Genomic DNA, 19,505 nt, shown 5'->3' on the forward strand with positions numbered 1-19,505 from the left:
TTTCAGGCCAAGTTTTCGCCGCACAAACTGGTTTGAGCCGGTGGGCTCTGAGTATAAACAAGTTATGCAAAGTGTAGGGGTGATTGACCTGTCACCATTTGGCAAGTTTAACATCAAAGGCCAAGATTCTACTAGATTGTTGGACCATCTCTTTGCAAATGTCATTCCAAAGGTAAATAACCTTAAAATGGTACAAGGTTCAGGACTGTGGCCTGTTTAACTCTATCCTCTCATTTTAAAAAAAAAGAAAAAGAAAAAGAAACCCCCAATATGTTATTTTAGTCCACTTAATGATTTCAGTGTGAACACTAGAACTCTTCCACTGATCAAGAGTATTCTAGCTAATTTTTTAATTTAAACTTTTATTGAATTAGTTATCATCGAAGGACCTTATGAACTTTGCTTAATTGTGTCAATAGGAACTACAACTTTGACTGAAATATAATTTTTATGACAAATAATTGCAATTTAAACTGAGAACTTCAAAATTAATCTTGGACTTAGGTTTATAAATAATTCATACAAGTGATATAAATGATAAGATTCGGATGTTTTTCATTGTTGACACCCACATTTTTATTTCCATGTTGGTTTAAAAGGGATACATAAGATCTTTGTTTCATCCTGAGATAATTTTAAATTCTTTTGTGCAGGTGGGTTTTACAAATATAAGTCACATGCTAACACCAAAAGGTCGAGTGTATGCTGAGCTGACTGTTTCTCACCAGTCTCCTGGGGAGTTTCTATTAATAACTGGTTCTGGATCAGAACTTCATGATCTTAGGTAAGTAAGTGTGCACCTAGTAAGATAATTGTATATGGATTAAACATTGACTCAATCTTAAACTGAGTTTTTCTTTCACCAGTAGTTGAAAGTACAACTTTAATTCTTAAACCTTGTTGATTCAAATAAACTTCATGTCTATACGGAAATTATTTAAAGTGAGGGACCCTGTCTCCACCCCCTTCCAAAAGGGAATTCCTGTACTGGTTCTAATAATATCAACTCCTATTTATGGGCATCATCATTGTGGCAGAACTCTTTTTACATATTAATTAACTCTCTTAATAGATATATATTTGCATGGTACATACTGTTCCCATTTTCAGATGAGGAAACTGAAGTTTGCATCAAAGTCACGTGCTGAAGCCAGTCTTTTTTATTCTGATGCCCACATTCAGCACAGGAAGCTGCCTCCCTGGGTTATCTTCTCCCTTTTTCATGCTTTGTGCTCTCTGGTCCACAGTTGGATCTAAATTGTTGACCTGTCAGGTTGATCCTTCACATGAATCTTTAGCATTTGGAATATTATTGTTTACTAAATGTCAGACTAGGAATGAATAGGCATAAAAGTTGGGCAGGAGAAATCTTGACGCTGACAGATTCTCACTCTAGTTATAAAATGATGCAAATTAGATCCTCCAATCCAGGATGTTTTGGGAGCCGTTTTGGTAGTAGCTTAGCTTTGTATAAATCCAGGTGATCCTTTTATAATAGACCTGCGTAGTTCTAGGGACTGCTCAATAAATCATAAACAAACTCTATAACCGGGTTCCAATAACTTATCAGGACAGAAATTGAAAATAGTTTTTAGAGTTTTTATATTTTCCTTGTGATTGTCAGAGTAATTCTGTGTCTGATGGCAGGCCCATTATTGACTTTTGGCAGCATGAATGTGTCTCCTGTGTACAGGTATTAGAGAAAATTTGGGTTTAAATTAATTTTTGAAGATTGAGTCATTAGTTTAAATACAATAGGGCTGTCACTATTTAAAGTAATTGTGTGCCAGAGCTCATTTCAATTGAAGGATCCTTCTGCACTGTGAAAAATTACCCCCAGTTTATATAAGCAGGTGGTTTACAGAGAATCACTTAACATGTCGGGGACTCAGATTCCTCAACTTTAAAAATTAGGTGATTATATGAAACGATGCCCTGGGGACTTCCTGGTAATTCTAGACACCAAGTATGTCTTCAGAGAAATAATATGTTACCAACATGCATTATTCAAGCAAGATTTAACACAATGTTTATGACTCAAATGCAGATGGATTGAAGAAGAGGCAGTCAAAGGTGGATATGATGTTGAAATTAAAAACATAACTGATGAGCTTGGAGTCCTTGGAGTTGCAGGGCCACATGCAAGAAAGGTCCTTCAGAAACTGACCTCTGAAGATCTTAGTGATGATGTCTTCAAGTTTCTTCAAACCAAGTCTTTAAAAGTTTCCAACATTCCTGTCACTGCTATTAGGATATCTTATACTGGTAAGAATCAGAAAATAATTTAGAGTAAAATTTAAAAGAAGCTACCAAAAATGGTCTCTGTCATCGGTATAATTTTGGAGAAAGATTTCTCCTGCCCAACTTTTATGAAATTCTGTCTCTGCACTTTTAGCCTGAGGGATCATTCCACAAGTTTCCAATTGTTCTATAGCTGCCTACCACTTGTAAGGGTAGATAGAAGGATGGGAAGATGACGGCTGCTGGAACAGTTGGAAGGGTTGACAGAATATTTAGGCCGGCGGACTCTATCTGGGAACATTCAAGATCGATAGAGACCATCTTGAATGTATCAGGCACCTCTCTTGCAGCATTCCTGTTTTCCATCTTTCTTTCTAGGCTCTAAGTGTATAGAGGAAGTCTTCATATAGTACCTAACCTTGCACATGGTAGGTATTCAGAACAGAGTTGAATGAATTTTCTTCAGCTCCCCATTGGTGCTCTGGGCTCACACCTAACTTCCTCTAGACCTCCTTGTCCCTTCACAGAAGGAGTACTTGGTGCCCAGGCATTTGTTCAAGTGCATGTTGCTCTTGCTCTGGTGGTGTCCTGGAAAGACACATCACCACCAGCCCTCAACATTGGGGAATAAGGAGAACACACAGTACAAAGGCTGTAGCCCTTCCCTGGCATCTGTGTACCCCCCCCCCCCCCGCCCCCGCTTCCACCTAACCTTGGCAAAGTGGCGACCAGAGTAAAGCACGAGCAGAATGAAAAATAAGCAGACTGGGTTGGGTTTCATTTCCTTTGGGTTTTGCCTATAGCTCTAATGGTGAAAGAAATGACCAAGTGGGAAAGAAAGGGGGAGTAGGAGGAATTAGAGATTATGACTGTCCCACAATGGAGACCATTTAAATAAATGTCAATTGCCTATTTTTTTTAAGCCTTGTGATTTTGGGGCAAGGAGTTGGGAGTAGAGTTTCCTAAACCTTGAACCCCTTATCTGGATAAACTATGCCATGCTAATTACTCAATATTATGAAGCCGGACAAGGGTCAAGATGAACTCCTCCTGAACTATAGTCTTTCTACGTCATGTGAAGGGGTGTCCTAGATACCGCCCTCTGAGTGAGAGACAGGATTGGGCAGGAATTTTGCAGTAGGTTTTTGTTGCATTTTTTTTTATGAACTGTTCTTTTAAAACTCAGCAATGTCTATATTGCATAAATGGCATCTCTCCATTTATTTATGCGTTTTAGCTAATGCATACTCTACCTTGAGACTATTGTTCTTAGTCTGATGTGGCACTTGTGGGTTTCTTTTAGGTGAGCTGGGTTGGGAGCTGTACCACAGACGAGAAGATTCTGCGGCACTGTATAACGCCATCATGGATGCAGGCCAGGAGGAGGGAATCGACAATTTTGGCACATACGCCATGAATGCCCTAAGACTGGAGAAAGCTTTCAGAGCCTGGGGGTCTGAGGTTTGAAATGCCAGCATCTTCATTAAAATTTTGTTTATCGTATCTGATTTTTATAAAAGGGCTAGTTTTATTTTTTCATTCTTTTCTTTATTTTTATATGGGTTAGTTTTAACTGCATTAACATGGGTTCTGACTGTAAGAGAAGTTATGTATTATTAGGCAACTTTATTTAATTAGAGGAAGAGGTTTTTCTTTTCAATTTCCCAGTTGAAAGTTTAGTGTAATTATGATGTAATGTTTATTCTGCCTAATTCCTCCTCTTGGCAAAGAGCCCTGGACACTGTCTCTGACTGTGTGTGGAGCTGTAGCTGCTCTGAGGGAGCCTGCCTACCCCCACAATAGGAGGACCACCTTTCAAATTCCTCCTCCTCCTCTCCCTCCTCCTCCTTCTCCTCTGCCATGCTGCCCATTCTCATTTTCTTCTTAGCCTGTTCCTTTTGGGGAAATAACAACAAACGGTTTTTTTTCTGAGGAGCACAGTTGATGGTCTAGCCTACTTCTACCATTGATAATGGGAACTAAGGATTTCTGTTGTATCGTTACACACCATGTTCATATGCATCATGTCATGTACCTTCTCAGTTCTCCTGATTATTGCTGATTCTTGGACAAGGGGTTGGGGCTCAGGGTATCCCCATTTTGCACCTAATCACACTAAGAAACAGTAAGCAATGTTGTCCAGGTTACATGAAGTGGCCAAACTATGGTTCAAACTCTTTTCTCCTATTATCTCCAGCTGGCAGGCTATCTCTGGACCCCTTAATTTTTTCAGATTCCTAGTTGTTTCCTTAGAAGACATTGAGGTTGTAGGCTTGAGAAGTGAGATGAGGAATAGCCGTAAAGGGTGTACGTTAGAGAGGGGTCTCTTGGGTCTGAATTTATCCTCCAGCACACATGTGACCTTGACTCCCCAAGGCCTCTGTTTACTTTTCTATAAAATAGAGATAATCTTTCTCTTACAGAGTTATAGATATTAGTCTATAAAGTGCCTAGCATATAATAGAATGAATTCAACTGGAGAGCAAAAGGGGTTGGGAAGCCCAGGCAGGGCCCCCTGGGCAGTTAAACTATGGGCAGAAGCAAGTGGGCTTTGAGGTGGGGAGGGCAGCCTCCTGGAGCCACTGTAAGAAGGGCCCTGGGGTCGGTGGGCAGTTTGCAGGAGAGATGTTCTATCAAGGGGTTCCCAGCCTACAACCGGGGCCTTAGATAAGGATGCAGCAGGGAGAGTCCCCACACTGCTCCCCAAGGAATGAAGCCACAGAAGTAGTCCTTGGAGTCCGGCATTTCTCCACCCTCCTCCACCCTCCTGCCTTTTATTATCTCCTGCTTTCTCTGGGAGCCATCCTCTTCTTAACAACTTTTCTCCATCCCAGGTCCCTGATTTTCCAGCAGTGCCAGCACGCCCTCTAGTGGTATCATAGCAGTAAATATCCTGGCCTTTGTTTTAATCCCTTCCTCCCCCCCCCGCCCCCCCCCCCCCCACTCCGGGGAGAAATTCTAAAACTTTGAGCAGATAAAAAAATAATTAATTCAAATTAATTAGAAAATATGAGACCACATTTTATATAATGTGAAACAAGCTTATATTACACATTTGATTTAGATTTGTGCTGGTGTCGTTTTTCTTAAAAGTTTGCCTACTTTTTATGAGGTTTAGACACGTTCTCTTGGAGCAAAAGAGATAAATACCAACAAAATAAACAAGCAAGAACATTAACTTCAGGTTTAGTCTCAAATAGTTGTGTTAGCTTTGACTGGAAATATATTGTAATAACTCAACTGCATTAGAAAAGATTGAGGCCCATCTCCATCCAGCCTGCAGGCTCCGGACCCAGCAGCCAGCCCTGGCGGCTCATCCTAGCAAGCAGTCACCACTTAGAGGAGACAGCGTAAGGAATTCATCTTATTACCAGTGGCATTTAAATGTTTATGAGATTTAAACACTGTAGCTGCAGTTCTGATTCATGGATCTTCAAAGAAGGCAGAGAACATAGGATCTACACAAGGGGCAGGTTGGGCAGATTTGAAGACAGACTAAAACAGGAGCTGGAAAGATAATGGTGAAGAAAACAGTTGGGTCCTGCTCTCACAGAACTTGAAGTTTAGCGAGGAAGAGAAAACCAAAGAAGCAAGGAACTGCTGAGTGTTAAGACCTGTTGGAGATGCGGTGGTGCCAGTAAGGCCTCAGTTTCCGGCCTCCAGCCGATGCATTGGATGGCTGCAGCTTTCATACTCTCATACATGACTGCTGTGACTCTCCACCATGCTGCCCCTGTTCGCCTCGTATCAGTGACACGGGCACAGTAGCTCCAGAGCAATGCTTGTCTGTTAAATTTCACCACAGTTTTATGCATTGCTGCCATTTATGTTCGTTATAAGCAAATTCATGCTCTGAATTCCTAAGGGAAGTGTATCAGCAAATTAAACAAGGCTGGCCTTGGACTGGGATTGCTGAGCTGTTTAGGACTTTCTGTTGTGGCAGACTTCCAGAAAACCACCTTTTTCTGCTGCACATGTGTGTGGAGCAGTGCTGCCTTTTGGTATGGGCTCTCTGTGCATGTTTGTTCAGACCGTCCTTTCCTACCAAATGCAGCCGCAAATTCATGGCAAACAAGTCTTCTGGCTCAGACAACTGCTGGTCATCTGGGGAGGCGCAAGTGAGCGTAGCATGCTGACTTGCTCATCGCTTTTGTAGTGGCAGTTTGGGCTCAGATGTAGCACAGAAACTCCACTGGAACTTTGAGAACACAGGTGATGTGCTTCATACGATCACCACTGCAGCAGAATGGTCTAGGTCAGTGGTCGGCAAACTCATTAGTCAACAGAGCCAAATATCAACAGTACAACGATTGAAATTTCTTTTGAGAGCCAAATTTTTTAAACTTAAACTTCTTCTAATGCCACTTCTTCAAAATAGACTCGTCCAGGCCGTGGTATTTTGTGGAAGAGCCACACTCAAGGGGCCAAAGAGCCGCATGTGGCTCGCGAGCCTCAGTTTTCCGACCATGGGTCTGGGTCATTCCTCCTTTGGTTTTCTTCCTGACTTATATCCCTGATTTTCAGAACATTTATTTACTGGTGGAAGCCAATTTACATGGATTAACCCTCTAGGACAGGGGTGGGGAACCTTTTTTTTTTTTTTCAAGGACCATTGGATATTTGTAATATCATTCCCAGGCTGTACAAAATTATCAGCTTAAAAATTAGCCTGCTATATTTGGTCAAACACTTAATTAACTCACCCCTAATGCCTTGGCAGGGTCAAACCAAATTATTTCGTAGGCCTTATACAGCCCATGGGCCAGACATTCCCCAGTCCTGCTCTATACATTGCTCCTTGTCCTGTTAACAATGAATGAATACATCTACTTTCTGGAAGTGTATGATGAAAGGATAAAATAGTCCTGAGATGATTATGATTCTCAGGGATTGGGAAAATATTCATAAGTTACTTCTTCTGCTCTGAAATTTTCAACCAATTAGTCAAGGCTGACAGTGACATTGATGGGTCCTGATAACCAAGAAACCTGAATTAAGCCATTTTATAAATTATTTTAAAGGTTATCTTTAAGAGGATCAGGTGAAACATTTATGCCTATACTCATTTTTAATCCCAAAAAATAAAACCAAAGGACTATAAAATAAAAGAAAAAGATTGAGAGTCCATGTCTTTTTCGTTTTCTCTTTTTCTGAATTCCATAGAAATCATTTCCCTGCCATCTGCTTTCCCCTCTACTTATCCTGAATCCTGGCTAATTGTAAGATAAGCAAGTTACTTCATAACTTTTCAAAACCTAATTATGCAAAATTATTACATAAAAGTATATGAAAGTCTTGTTTCTGGAAGGAACATCATGTTGTGGTATCCCTCAGCTATTTATTATAATAAAAGTCATGGAAACAAACTGTGAATTTTAGTTTCTACTTTGCTATTGAAATAACTGAAAGGCTACATTTGAATTTTAGATTTTAAAAATCACTTTAAAGACCAGTAAATAATTATCCTTTTTCAGAATTTATATTTAAAATAAAATAAAAAGTATTCTCTTTCCAAAAAAGCAACACGAAAACAAAACCATGAAAGTTCCTGAAATTATTTGCACTCATCTAAGATTTAAAATGTGTGCTTCCCTTTTAGATGAACTGCGATACAAATCCCTTGGAAGCTGGTTTGGAATATTTTGTAAAGCTAAATAAGGTATGTTTACATTCCAAAGTGCACTTGAAGTAAATCTTAAAATTATGCTGTTTCATGGCAGAACCTTGCTTTAAAATTTAACCAAATGTGATTCTAGGACAAATGAGTTGAACAGAAATGCTAAGCATTGCTCAAGTGCGTCATATTAAGCTATCTCAAAATTTGATGTCAGGTCAAACTATTGCCGCGTGCTTGTCGAGGTAAGATAGCTGAATCCAGCAACTTCAAAGACTCAATCTACATTCTAAGATAAAGATTAGTCAGGATCAGATGTCAGCAGACATCCTTGAAAAACCTGGAGACTTGTGCAGCCACACATCAGCAGTCAAACATGCTGATGAATGGGCTCTCCCTGGTGCTCACAGCACAAAGCAACCTCGCCTCAGCACATCTGTCCATCTGCTTTTAAGCATCTTTGTATGTAACCGCAACATCTGAGTATAAGCCAATGACACATTTCAAATGTGTTCAGCATAAAATAGGCATTTACTGAGAAGCCAATACAGGCCCAAAGAAGCATAACTGATATTGACATTCTAAAGGGAACTCCTATATCAGTGGTTTTCAAAATGCATTTAGCAGACAGAACGCATGAGCAGCATCTGGGAGCTTGTGAGAAAGGCAATCACTTGGGTTCCATACCAGACCTACTAAATCAGAAGCTCTGCGGGTCAGGCCAAGAAATCTGTTTTACCAAACTGCAGGGGGTTCTGCTGCACCTACAGTTTGAGAAGCACCACCCTACTTAATTATTGTGGAAAAACATATTGAGGACAATTTATTACAGCTTAGCTTAGCTATCTAAGCCCTATAAAATATATGTATGAGGTTATCCCATTGTTTGGATGGAATGCTGTGTCCCTCCATAATTTGTGTGTTAAAGCCCTTAATCCCCATAATGCTATTTGGAGGTGGGGCCCTTGTGAGGTCATTAGGTTTAGGAGATCCTGAGGTGGGGCCCCCATGTTGGAATTCATGTTCTTATAAGAGAAAGAGAGACCGGAAGCTCCCTCTCTGTACATGTAAGGACACAGCGAGAAGGCCAGGGAGAGGACACTTACAGGGGACTGGATTGACCGGCACCTTGATCTTCCCAGCCTACAGAACCGTGAAAATCAATTCCTGTTGCTGAAGCCACCCAGTCTGTGGGACTTTGTTGTAGCAGCTTAAGCTGACACACACAGCCATTGAACACTGTTTTGGTCACTCTGAGAACTCGATAGAGTTGCAGTTAGGCTGTAGGTTGGAATAGCAGTTGCTGCTGTTTGGGATACTTGTGAGAATTCCTGTTCTGCCTTAGGTGCTAATAAGCTAAAGTAAAGGCTATTCCCCATCCTATGGAAATATGGGAGCACATGCATATGAATCAGGCTAAGGAACTTTAAAAAAAAAATCTTTATTGTTGAGATTATTACAGATGTTCCTCTTTTTCCTCCCCTTTGTCCCCCTCCACCCAGTTCCCACCCCACCGCAGGCCTTTGCCACCCTATTGTCTGTGTCCATAGGTAATGCATATATGCATGTAAGATCTTTGTTTAATCTCTTCCTGCCCCCTCACCTTCCTTCCTCTGAGAATCATCAGTTGGTTCCATTTCCATGCCTCTGATTCTGCCCCCTCACCTCCCTTCCTCTGAGAATCATCAGTCTGTTCCATTTCCATGCCTCTGATTCTATTTTATTCACTGGTTTATTCTGTTCATTAGATTTCTTATTTGTTTATTTTGATTTTTAGAGTCAATTGTTGATAGGTATGTATTTGTTGCCATTTTGTTGTTTATATTTTTTATCTTTTTCTTCTTCCTCCTCTTCTTAAAGAATACCCTTCAACATTTCATATAATACTGGTTTGGTGGTGATGAACTCCTTTCGCTTTTTCTTGTCTGTGAAGCTCTTTATCTGACCTTCAATTCTAAATGATAGCTTTGCTGGGTAGAGTAATCTTGGTTGTAGATCCTTGCTATTCATCACTTTGAATATTTCTTGCCACTCCCTTCTGGCCTGCATAGTTTCTGTTGAGAAATCAGCTGACAGTCGTATGGGTACTCCCTTATAGGTAACTAACTGCTTTCTCTTGTTGCTTTTAAGATTCTCTCTTTATCTTTAGCCCTTAGCATTTTATTTATTTATTTATTTATTTATTTATTTATTTATTTATTTATTATATTTTAAATATATTTTTATTGATTTCAGAGAGAAAGCAAGAGGGAGAGATAGAAACATCAATGATGAGAAAGAATCATGGATTGGCTGCCTTCTGCACAATCCCTACTGGGTATCAAGCCTGCAACCCGGGCATGTGCCCTTGACTGGAATCAAACCCGGGACCTTTCAGTCCGCAGGCTGACGCTCTGTCCACTGAGCCAAACCAGCTAGGGCAGCCCTTATCATTTTAATTATGATGTGTCTTGGTGTGGTCCTCTTTGGGTTTCTTTTGTGTGGGACTCTCTGTACTTCTTGGACTTGTAAGTCTATTTATTTCATCAGGTAAGGGAAGCTTTCTGTCATTATTTCTTCAAACAGGTCCTCAATATCTTGCTCTCTCTCCTCCTCTGGCACCCCCTACAATGAAAATGTTGGTATGCTTGAAGTTGTCCCAGGGGCTCCTTACACTATCCTCACATTTTTGGATTTTTTCTTTTGGCTCTTCTGGTTGGGTGTTTTTTGCTTCCTCATATTTTAAATCATTGATTTGATTCTCAGAATCCTCCACTCCACTGTTGAATCCTTGTATATTATTCTTTATTTCAGTCAGTGTATGCTTAATTTCTAACTGGTCCTTTTCCATTTTTTTGGATGTCTCTAGAAGATTACTGAGTAACCTTATAACCATGGTTTTGAACTCTATATCCAGTAGTCTGGTCTCTTCCATTTCTTTCATTTGCGACATGCCTCCCTGTCTCTGCATTTTGGCTGCTTCCCTATGTTTGTTTCTATGTATTGAATAGAGCTGCTAGGTCTCCTTGAGTTGGTAGAGTGGCCTTGCGTAGTAGGTGTTCTATAGGGCTCAGTGGCTCAGCCACCCCAGTCACCTGAGCTGGGAGCTCTAAGTGCACCCCTTTGTGGGCTGTGAGCACAGTCTTGTTGTAGTTGAGACTTGATTGCTATTGGTGTCACTGGGAGGAATTGACCTCCAGGCCAATTGGCTTTGAGGACCAGCTGCGACTATAGTGGGAGAGCTGCTATGCAGGAGATAACCCTAATGAACTTGCTTCAGTGGGGCTTTGGTGCTCACTGGGTCTGCCCCTGAGTGTGTCGCTTATGGATGTGTAGATTTGTAATCTGGTATGGTCTCACACTGACCACTGAGTATACTGGCTCTTGGGTCTCCAGGGAGGTACAAAGTCAGCCACTCCCTGGGGCTACCCAGCAGAAGCTACAGAGAGATCTGCAGATTCCTCTTCTTTGTATTGGATTTGGAAGTACCCAGATGAGGCCCAGCTTTGAAGCAAGGCAGGCTAGTGCTGGTGCCAGGTCTTGGGCCTTTTATTGATAAGTTTGGAGCTCCTTGACCCAGCTGCAGCTTGTTTGAGAGATTTTACCCTGAGCAAGGAAAGACATTCATATGCAAAAGCCGCTGCACACAGCTTGGGTGGGGTAAATTGGATGAGGCTGGGTCTTAGGGAATCACCAGGGTGGAGCAAACAGAAATGGTTCCCAATCAGCCCTGCAATGGGGAGGTCCCAGCATAGGAACAATGATCCCTGCGAGCACCTCTGTCTGGGAGAAAGCCCCTCCCCCTTCCTCCGAGTTCCTGCCCTGATGCCAGACAATCCAGTTCCTCCTTATATGTGTCTGTGTTCCCCAGAGCCTCGCCCTGGTGCTGGAGCTCAGAGGAGGCAGAACCTGGTAAGTTCAGTTCATGGTGCCAGCCTTTTAAGAGGAATAGCTGGGTCTCTAGCAGCCTCTGCGTCACTGAGCCCCAGTCAGCAATGGTTTTTACAGCCTGTAGTTCTTACTGCCCGTTGGGACTTCTTTTCCCAGCTCTGGGACTCTGGGCTGGGGGTCTGGTGTGGGTCTGGGACCCCTTGCTCCTCTGGGCGGCCTCCACAGAGATGATCTCCCTCCCGGTTAAAAAAGCAGCACACGTGGGTGCTGGATCAGCTCGTTCCATGCCTCTGTACCTCTTACCAGTCTCAATGTGCTTCCTTCTTTACTTCTCCACTTGTAGGAATTCCATTCAGCCAGCTTTCCAGCAGTTCTGGATGATGGTTGTTCTGTATTTTAGTTATAATTTTGATGTGGTTGTGGGAGGCGGCAAGTACAGATGTGTACTTCTGCCGCCATCTTCCGAGATCCGAGCCTGAGGAACTTTTTAATGCCCTGCATCAGTTCCCCAATTCTGAGCTAAGATATTAACATAAACATGTATATTTACAGTATTAGATCTTATGAAAAAGAGCCTCCTCCTAAAGGGTTTTAAAGGGACTATCTTTTTGTGCATATTCCCCTTGACTTTTATTTTTATGACGTACCATCTGCCTCCAGACCAGAGAAAGCAGGTGCTTGGAATTTAAGCAGACCCTAGCAGCAGATTGCTCCTCTGCTCACAGAATTTAAAATAAGAATAAAAATGGCCTGGCTCTTGAAAGCACTAAAGTTCCGTTGTTGGTCACCATTAGATAAACAGATGACTCTCTCTTTCACTTCAGTGTTTGGGTATTATTGTTTGGGAATAAGGCACAGATAAATTATCTCTTTGTATTGAAAATGGGTTTTTAGAACTCCCTTTATGGTTATAAGCAGGTGTGGATTGCATATTTATTAGTTTCTCTAAAATTATTTTAATAACCAAAGCCCAGCTCAGAACTAAGTTAGCTTAACAGATAATGATTTTGATTTAGGGTGTGTTTTTATGATTTCTGAATTGTTGCTCCTCATTCTGCTGTCACAAAGTTCATTTCTAATGCTTTCATTGGGTGAAGGTCCATGTAGCACAAGGATCTGGACCTCCCTGAGCCTGTCTTCTTCAATCATGTTGACTCAGGTGGTCAGTGGGTATCACCCTAGCCATATTGATGTTTGCTCATTTCTAAACAGATGAATAGGTTGAATCAACTTTGTTTAGATCCTACATACTTGGTTTTATTGCTGTTTACTTTATTGCACTTCACAGATGTTGTGGTTTTGGGGTTTTGTTTGTTTGTTTTTACATATGGAAGGCAAGGTCTCAATACTCGAGTACTCAAGTAAGTTGTAATCTTTCCGCTGGTAGAGAGTCTTGCCTTCCATGTGTAAAAACACAGGATCAGTGAAGTGCAATAAAACGAACAGCAATAAAACCAGGTATGCCTCCCTGGAGAATTCCCTGCTTGGCCCTTAAGCATTTACACAAGGACCGTATATGCCATAATAATGAGAAAGATGTAGAGATGTCACAGTGGCGAGGGCCTCTGAAGATCCCTCAGTCCCACTTCCTCATTTGAGGACGAGGACAGAGAGGCAAAGAGAACTACGTGCTGTCAGTAGGGTCAGCCCAGATGGAGCTCTGACCTCACTGTAGTGCTTTCTCACCCATCACTTTTCCCAGCAAGGTCCTTTCCCATAACGAGTGTCTCAGCCTTGAATAACTGCCCAGGAATTCCTTTTTCTAGGAACATATATCAAAGAACTACACTTCATTAATTAACACTCCTCCCCTCCCCCATAGTCATGTTTTGTTATAACAAATTCTGTGTTTTATGGTAGGATCAGAATAGCTGCTTTGCCCATTTTAAGAAGGAAAAGGTGGACTGAGGAGATGGATCACTAGGCTTCATTAGAGTGAACTGAATTCTTGTCAAATTAGTATAAAAGTAGGGAAAGAAAAATGGAATATGGAAGAAATCTTGGGTGGCCAAGGAAGATGGTGTGATAGTACTTTCCTTCCTTACTTCTTAGAGTTGTTTGAGCTTCAGTTCCCCCATGGCATTGGCTTAACTAAAGTAGGTAAACTTGTGCACACAATTCATTCATCTGGCCAACATTTATTAAGTTTAATTTATTAAACCCCTTGCTAGGCCACAGGTCTAAAAGTTACAGCTATAACTCCTGGGTGCTCTCAGACCTCGTGAAGCTTGAAACACATGGTATTTCAGGAACTAATGCTGTAGGAAACATTCTTAACATTAATTGTGAAAATACAGTATAGCCCGCAGGAGGAGTTCTGCTGTACAAAACAGTGCCATCTTGTGGAGAGTGAGCACAGGGCCTGGAAAGGAAGTGTTAATCAGAACATGATGCAGGTGAAAATAAAGAATGCTTGTATGTACTTTTAAATTTCCTCAGCTAAAACCTCTGTACCTGAAACAACTCGTATTATTGTTCTTACTCATATTAGAATTTGTTCCAAAGGAAGTTACTTTTGGGGGAAAAATGTTGTTGCTTTTTTAAATTTGGAAGTGAAAAAATGCATTCATCAAGAGCAAAAGGAAAATCAGCAGCCTTAAAATGGAATCATATGTATTCTTGGAATTTTCCTCTTGGAATTACTAAATCTTTGTTCATTTCCAGAGAACCTCAGCCAAGAGTCACAGAGATTCAAGTACTAAGTGTAATGTGTTAAGCAGATCAGAATATTTTTTCTATAAAATCCCCCATCCCCTTTTTTCTCTCCCTGTCTTTTCCTCTCTTGGGTTTCTAACCAGAGAAATGGAATGAAATGTAATATATATTAATCACAAGTTAAAAGACAATGTTAATTCTAGAAAATGCAGGGTCTCTCTTTGTAGAAAAATTATTTAAAGCATAACTATTCATGAAGCAAAATAAAACAAAAACCGATATAGTAGCAAAGAGCTTATTACCAGCCCTACTGCATCCCTAAGTATTCAATAAATATTAGCATTTTAAAAAACATCAAAGTGGAAATAAATCATGTTGACAGACAACAGGTTAGAAAGGAATTTTTAATATGCTATAGTGGTGAAAGTACCCAACTCTGTTGGGGATATTTTAGGTAAGTAGTAGTAGGAATTGAGGAGGCAGAAAATTTTCAGTGTCTCTCTGTCTTGACTGTGTGTTAGAATCATTGGGAGTATGATTCTTTTAAATCATATGATGATTTTTTTTCCTACTTGCAAACTGTATTTGCCTCCATGCTCCCCCAGTAAATGGAATTATAACTAGAGGCTCGGTGCATGAAATTCATGCATGGGGGGGATCCCTCAGCTCAGCCTGCACCCTCTCCAATCTGGGATACCTCAGGGGATGTCCGACTGCTGGTTTAGGCCCGATCCTGGGGATCGGGCCTAAACCAGCAGTCGAACATCCCTCTCACAATCCAGGACCACTGGCTCCTAACTGCTCACCTGCCTGCCTGCCTGATTGCCCCTAACTGCCCGCCCCCCTGCCAGCCTGATCACCTCTAACGGCCTCTGCCTGCCAACCTGGTCGTCCCCAACTGTCCCCCCTGCTGGCCTGGTCTCCCCCAACTGCCCCCCCGATGGCCTGGTTGCCCCTCATGGGCCCCCCTGCTGGCCTGGTCGCCCCTCACTGCCCCCCTCTGCCGGCCTGGTCGCCCCATGCAGCCTGCTGTTCTGTCGTTTGGTTGTCCCTCACTAATCCCCCTGCCGGCCTGGTAGCCCACACAGCCTGCTGTTCGGTCGTTACTGTGAGGGCGTCATGACCAATTTGCATATTACCCTTTTATTAGTATAGATGATATTGCAAAGAAGCTACCAGCATTCTGCACACTATGTTCATCAGAACATTCTTTTATTTTTGTTTTTATTTTTAAAATTTATTTAATTTGCTTATACCCTTTACCTTTTCACCTAGTCCTCCAGTTCCCCTCCCCTCTGACAGCAGTCAGTCTGTTCTCTGTATCTATGAGTCTGTTTCTATTTTGTTTGTTAGTTTATTTTGTTCATTAGATTCTACATATAAATGAAATCATATGGTACTTGTCTTTCTCTGACCGGCTTATTTCACTTAGCATTATACTTTCTAGGTCCACCCATGTTGTCACAAAGGGTAAGATTTCCTTCTTTTTTATAGATGAGTAGTATTCCAGCTTTTTTATCCACTCATCTATTGATGGCACTAGGTCTGCTTCCAAATCTTGGCTATTGTAAATAGAGGTACAGTGAACATAGGGGTGCATATATTCTTTTGAATTAGTGTTTTGGGTTTCTTCCAATATATTGCCAGAAGTGGAATTGCTGGGTCATAAGGCAGTTTCATTTTTAATTTTTTTGAGGAAACTCCATACTGCTTCCCACAGTAGCTGCACCAGGCTGCATTCCCACCAACAGTGCATGAGGGTTTCCTTTTCTCCACATCCTTGCCAACATTTGTTGTTTGTTGATTTATTGATGATAGCCATCTGACAGGTATGAGGTGATAGCTCATTGTGGTTTTAATTTGCATTCTCTGATGATTAGTGACATTAAGCATCTTTTCATATGTCTATTGGCCATCTGTATGTCCTCTTAGGAGAAGTGTCTATTCAAGTCATTTCCCCATTTTTTAATTGGATTGTCTGTTGTTGTTTTTTGGTGTTGAGTTTTATAAGTTCTTTATAAATTTTGGATATTAACCCCTTATCAGATGTATCATTGGTGAGCATGTTCTTCCATTCAGTGGGCTGTCTTTTCATTTTGTTAATGGTTTCCTTTGCTGTGCAAAAACTTTTTAGTTAGATGTAGTCTCATTTGTTTATTTTGTTTGTTTGTTTCCCTTGCCCTAGGCGATATATCAGAAAAAATATTTCTACGAGAAAGGTCAGAGATTTTACTGCTATGTTTTCTTCTAGGATTTTTATGGTTTTCAGTCTAAGATTTGTCTTTAATCCATTTTGAATTTATTCTTGTATCTGGTGTAAGAAGGTGGTGTAGCTTTTTTTTTTTTTTTGCATGTATCTATCTAATTTTTTCCAACACCTTTTCTTTAATAGATTATCTTTATCCCATTATATGTTCTTGCCTCCTTTGTCAAATTCAAAGGACATAAAATAGCTAAAAAAAACTTTGAAAAAGAAAAACAGCATTTCAGGACTATCAAAACCTGATTTAAGCTAAGGTAATGAAGACAGTATGGTATTAGTAGCTAGAAAGACAAATACAGGCCCAGCTGGTGTGGCTCAGTGGTTGAGCCTCAAGTTATCTACCAGGAGGTCATGTTTCGATTCCTGGTGAAGGCACATGCCCTGATTTTGGGCTCCATCCCAAATAGGGGGTGTGCAGGAGGTACCTGATCACTGAATCTCTCTCATCATTGATGTTTTAGCTCTCTCTCCCTCTCCCTTACCCTCTGAAATCAATAAAATATATATATATTTTTTAAAAATTTAATTAAAAAGATAAGCCAAAGCTATTTTTAAGCTATAGTCTCAGTGCCCTAGAAATTTATGTTTTGCAAAGACATGAATAGCTACTCATATAATTAATTTGGCAGTGACTCATTAAAGAAATGTATTTCTGTTCTCAGGTCATCTTGAAAGCACCAGTTTCAATCACAGCACTTACTTTCAGACATATTTTCCTCTCTCACTCATAATTAATAATTTCATTGGGAGGAAAGCCCCGTAAAATGAGAATGAAATGCCACTGCCCTGCTTTAAATCTTCCCGTCGGGCACCAGGTTAGCTTGGGAGGGAGACTTGTCTCGAGAGGCAGGTGGCCCCTCTTCTCTGTGTTGTACGTGTGTGTTCCTTATATTTAATTAGGTTCCTGTTGTTTGTTACAGTATTGTTTTCATCCATGTCTGAGAATAATATTGCTGACCAGATCACTTCCTAATTCAGGGATATGTAGATGTAGATGTCAAATTTCATTAGTATTAACCTTCAGGGTATTTTCAAATCCTTCTATGTGGTACAAAAATATTATTGTGTAGTGAATATATTTCAAAATAGGTTTGGGCTACCTCGGAATAATTTAACAGAAATATTCTTTTGAGTATATCAGCTGTGTCTGCCAATGATAGTCTCCAGGTCCAGTCATTAATAAAATATATATGGATAAAATCTAAAGGTGCTGACTTATGTTGCCATGAAACTGAGCATTAACTTTGCTGGGCCTTTCTCTTCCATAAACTGGGGTAAAACTGTCTCTCTCATAGGAATGTCATGAGGATTAAATGAGCTTGTGAATGTACAACCCTCAGTGTACAACTAGCACAGTGTCTAGCACATAGCAAGTGCCTAATAAATTGTAACTATTATTAATGTTATTTCTTTTTTACTGCTTATTACTTTAACTAGAGGCCCGGTGCACGAAATTCATGCATGGGGGGGTGTGTCCCTCAGCCCAGCCTGCACCCTCTCCAATCTGGGACCCCTCGAGGGATGTCTGACTGCCCGTTTAGGCCCCATCCCAGTAGGATCGGGCCTAAACGAGCAGCCAGACATCCCTCTCACAATCCAGGACTGCTGGCTCCCAACTACTTGCCTGCCTGCCTTCCTGATTGCCCCTAACTGCTTCTGCTTGCCAGCCTGATCACCCGCTAACCACTCCCCTGCCAGCCTGATTGATGCCTAACTGCTCCCTGCCAGCCTGATTGCCCCTAACTGCCCTCCGCTGCAGGTGGTCACCCCTAATTGCCCTCTCCTGCAGGCCTGGTCCCCCCCAACTGCCCTCCCCTGCAGGCCTGGTCTCCCCCAACTGCCTTTCCCTGCAGGCCCGGTTGCCCCCAACTTCCCTCCTCTGCTGGCCTGGTCACCCCTAACTGCCCTCCCCTGCAGGCTTGATCGCCCCCAACTGCCCTCCCCTGCTGGCCATCTTGTGGCGGCCATCTTGTGTCCACATGGGGGCAGCCATCTTGTGTGTTGGTATGACGGTCAATTTGCATATTACTCTTTTATTAGATAGGCTAGAGGCCTGGTGCATGGGTGGGGGCCATCTGGTTTGCCCTGAAGGGTGTCCCAGATCAGGGTGGGGGTTCCCTTGGGGCATGGGGCAGCCTGGGCAAGGGGCCTATGGTGGTTTGCAGGCCAGCCATGCCCCCCGGCGACCCAAGAGGAGGCCATGATATCTGGGATTTATTTATCTTCTATAATTGAAACTTTGTAGCCTTGAGCGGAGGCCAGGGCTGGCCAGGAAGCTTGGCTTCTCCATCGCCGGGGAAACCCAAGCCTCCTGCTCACTCTGTGGCCGCAGCCGCCTTGGTTGGGTTAATTTGCATACTTGCTCCTGATTGGCTTGTGGGCGTGGCTTGTGGGTGTAGTGGAGGTAGAGTCAATTTGCATGTTTCTCTTTTATTAGTGTAGATGTTTCTCTTCTAAAAGGAGTATTCTGGGGTTGTCTCCCCTTTTCCTATTTTTTGTGATTAGATGATACCTTATGTCCCTGCTTAGACTTGGGTAAAATTATGAATTTGGGAAAAATTGAGTTACACTCCCTTTCCAGTGCATCTCATTCCCTTCAACCCCTTAGCACCTGCCCCAACAGCTCTCATCCAACACCCCCAAAAGGACCCATTTCTGAAAGCTCTGATTGTGGCCAACTTTCTCACAGCGCCCCCAAAGCTGTAGCAGATACTGGCTTAAGTGGCAGGGTGGAGGCCCCTCATAGTAGATGAAAATAACAGAGCTGGGACTCCTGACAGCTTCATTCTTAACCAGTTTGTTGATTTCTTTGGCCAAGTTCATTCACTTAGACCCCCAATCCACCATCTATGGGTTTTTGTG

At 41.8% G+C, this 19,505-nt stretch overlaps 1 protein-coding gene and 1 pseudogene across 5 annotated transcripts in view; both read left to right on the top strand.

Annotated features, from left to right (window-relative positions):
• DMGDH (dimethylglycine dehydrogenase) overlaps positions 1 to 19,505 on the top strand; it is a gene marked incomplete at its 5' end in the record, with an annotated part of 192,342 nt that overhangs the window by 162,822 nt on the left and 10,015 nt on the right. For all 4 annotated transcript variants that reach the window (XM_079761025.1, XM_079761026.1, XM_079761024.1 and 1 more), the window contains 5 exons: positions 7 to 172; positions 654 to 784; positions 2,048 to 2,265; positions 3,545 to 3,702; positions 7,841 to 7,900. In XM_079761025.1, coding sequence (XP_079617151.1) covers positions 7 to 172; positions 654 to 784; positions 2,048 to 2,265; positions 3,545 to 3,702; positions 7,841 to 7,900 — 733 coding nt within the window. The remainder of the gene's footprint in view (positions 1 to 6; positions 173 to 653; positions 785 to 2,047; positions 2,266 to 3,544; positions 3,703 to 7,840; positions 7,901 to 19,505) is intronic.
• On the top strand, positions 5,814 to 7,447 carry LOC307109885 (DNA damage-regulated autophagy modulator protein 2-like; annotated as a pseudogene). Its single transcript has 2 exons — positions 5,814 to 6,496; positions 7,405 to 7,447. The product of its transcript is annotated as a DNA damage-regulated autophagy modulator protein 2-like (transcript).

The sequence above is a fragment of the Cnephaeus nilssonii genome (genome assembly GCF_951640355.1).
Source record: "Cnephaeus nilssonii genome assembly, chromosome: 2".
Classification (NCBI taxonomy): Eukaryota; Metazoa; Chordata; class Mammalia; order Chiroptera; family Vespertilionidae; genus Cnephaeus; species Cnephaeus nilssonii.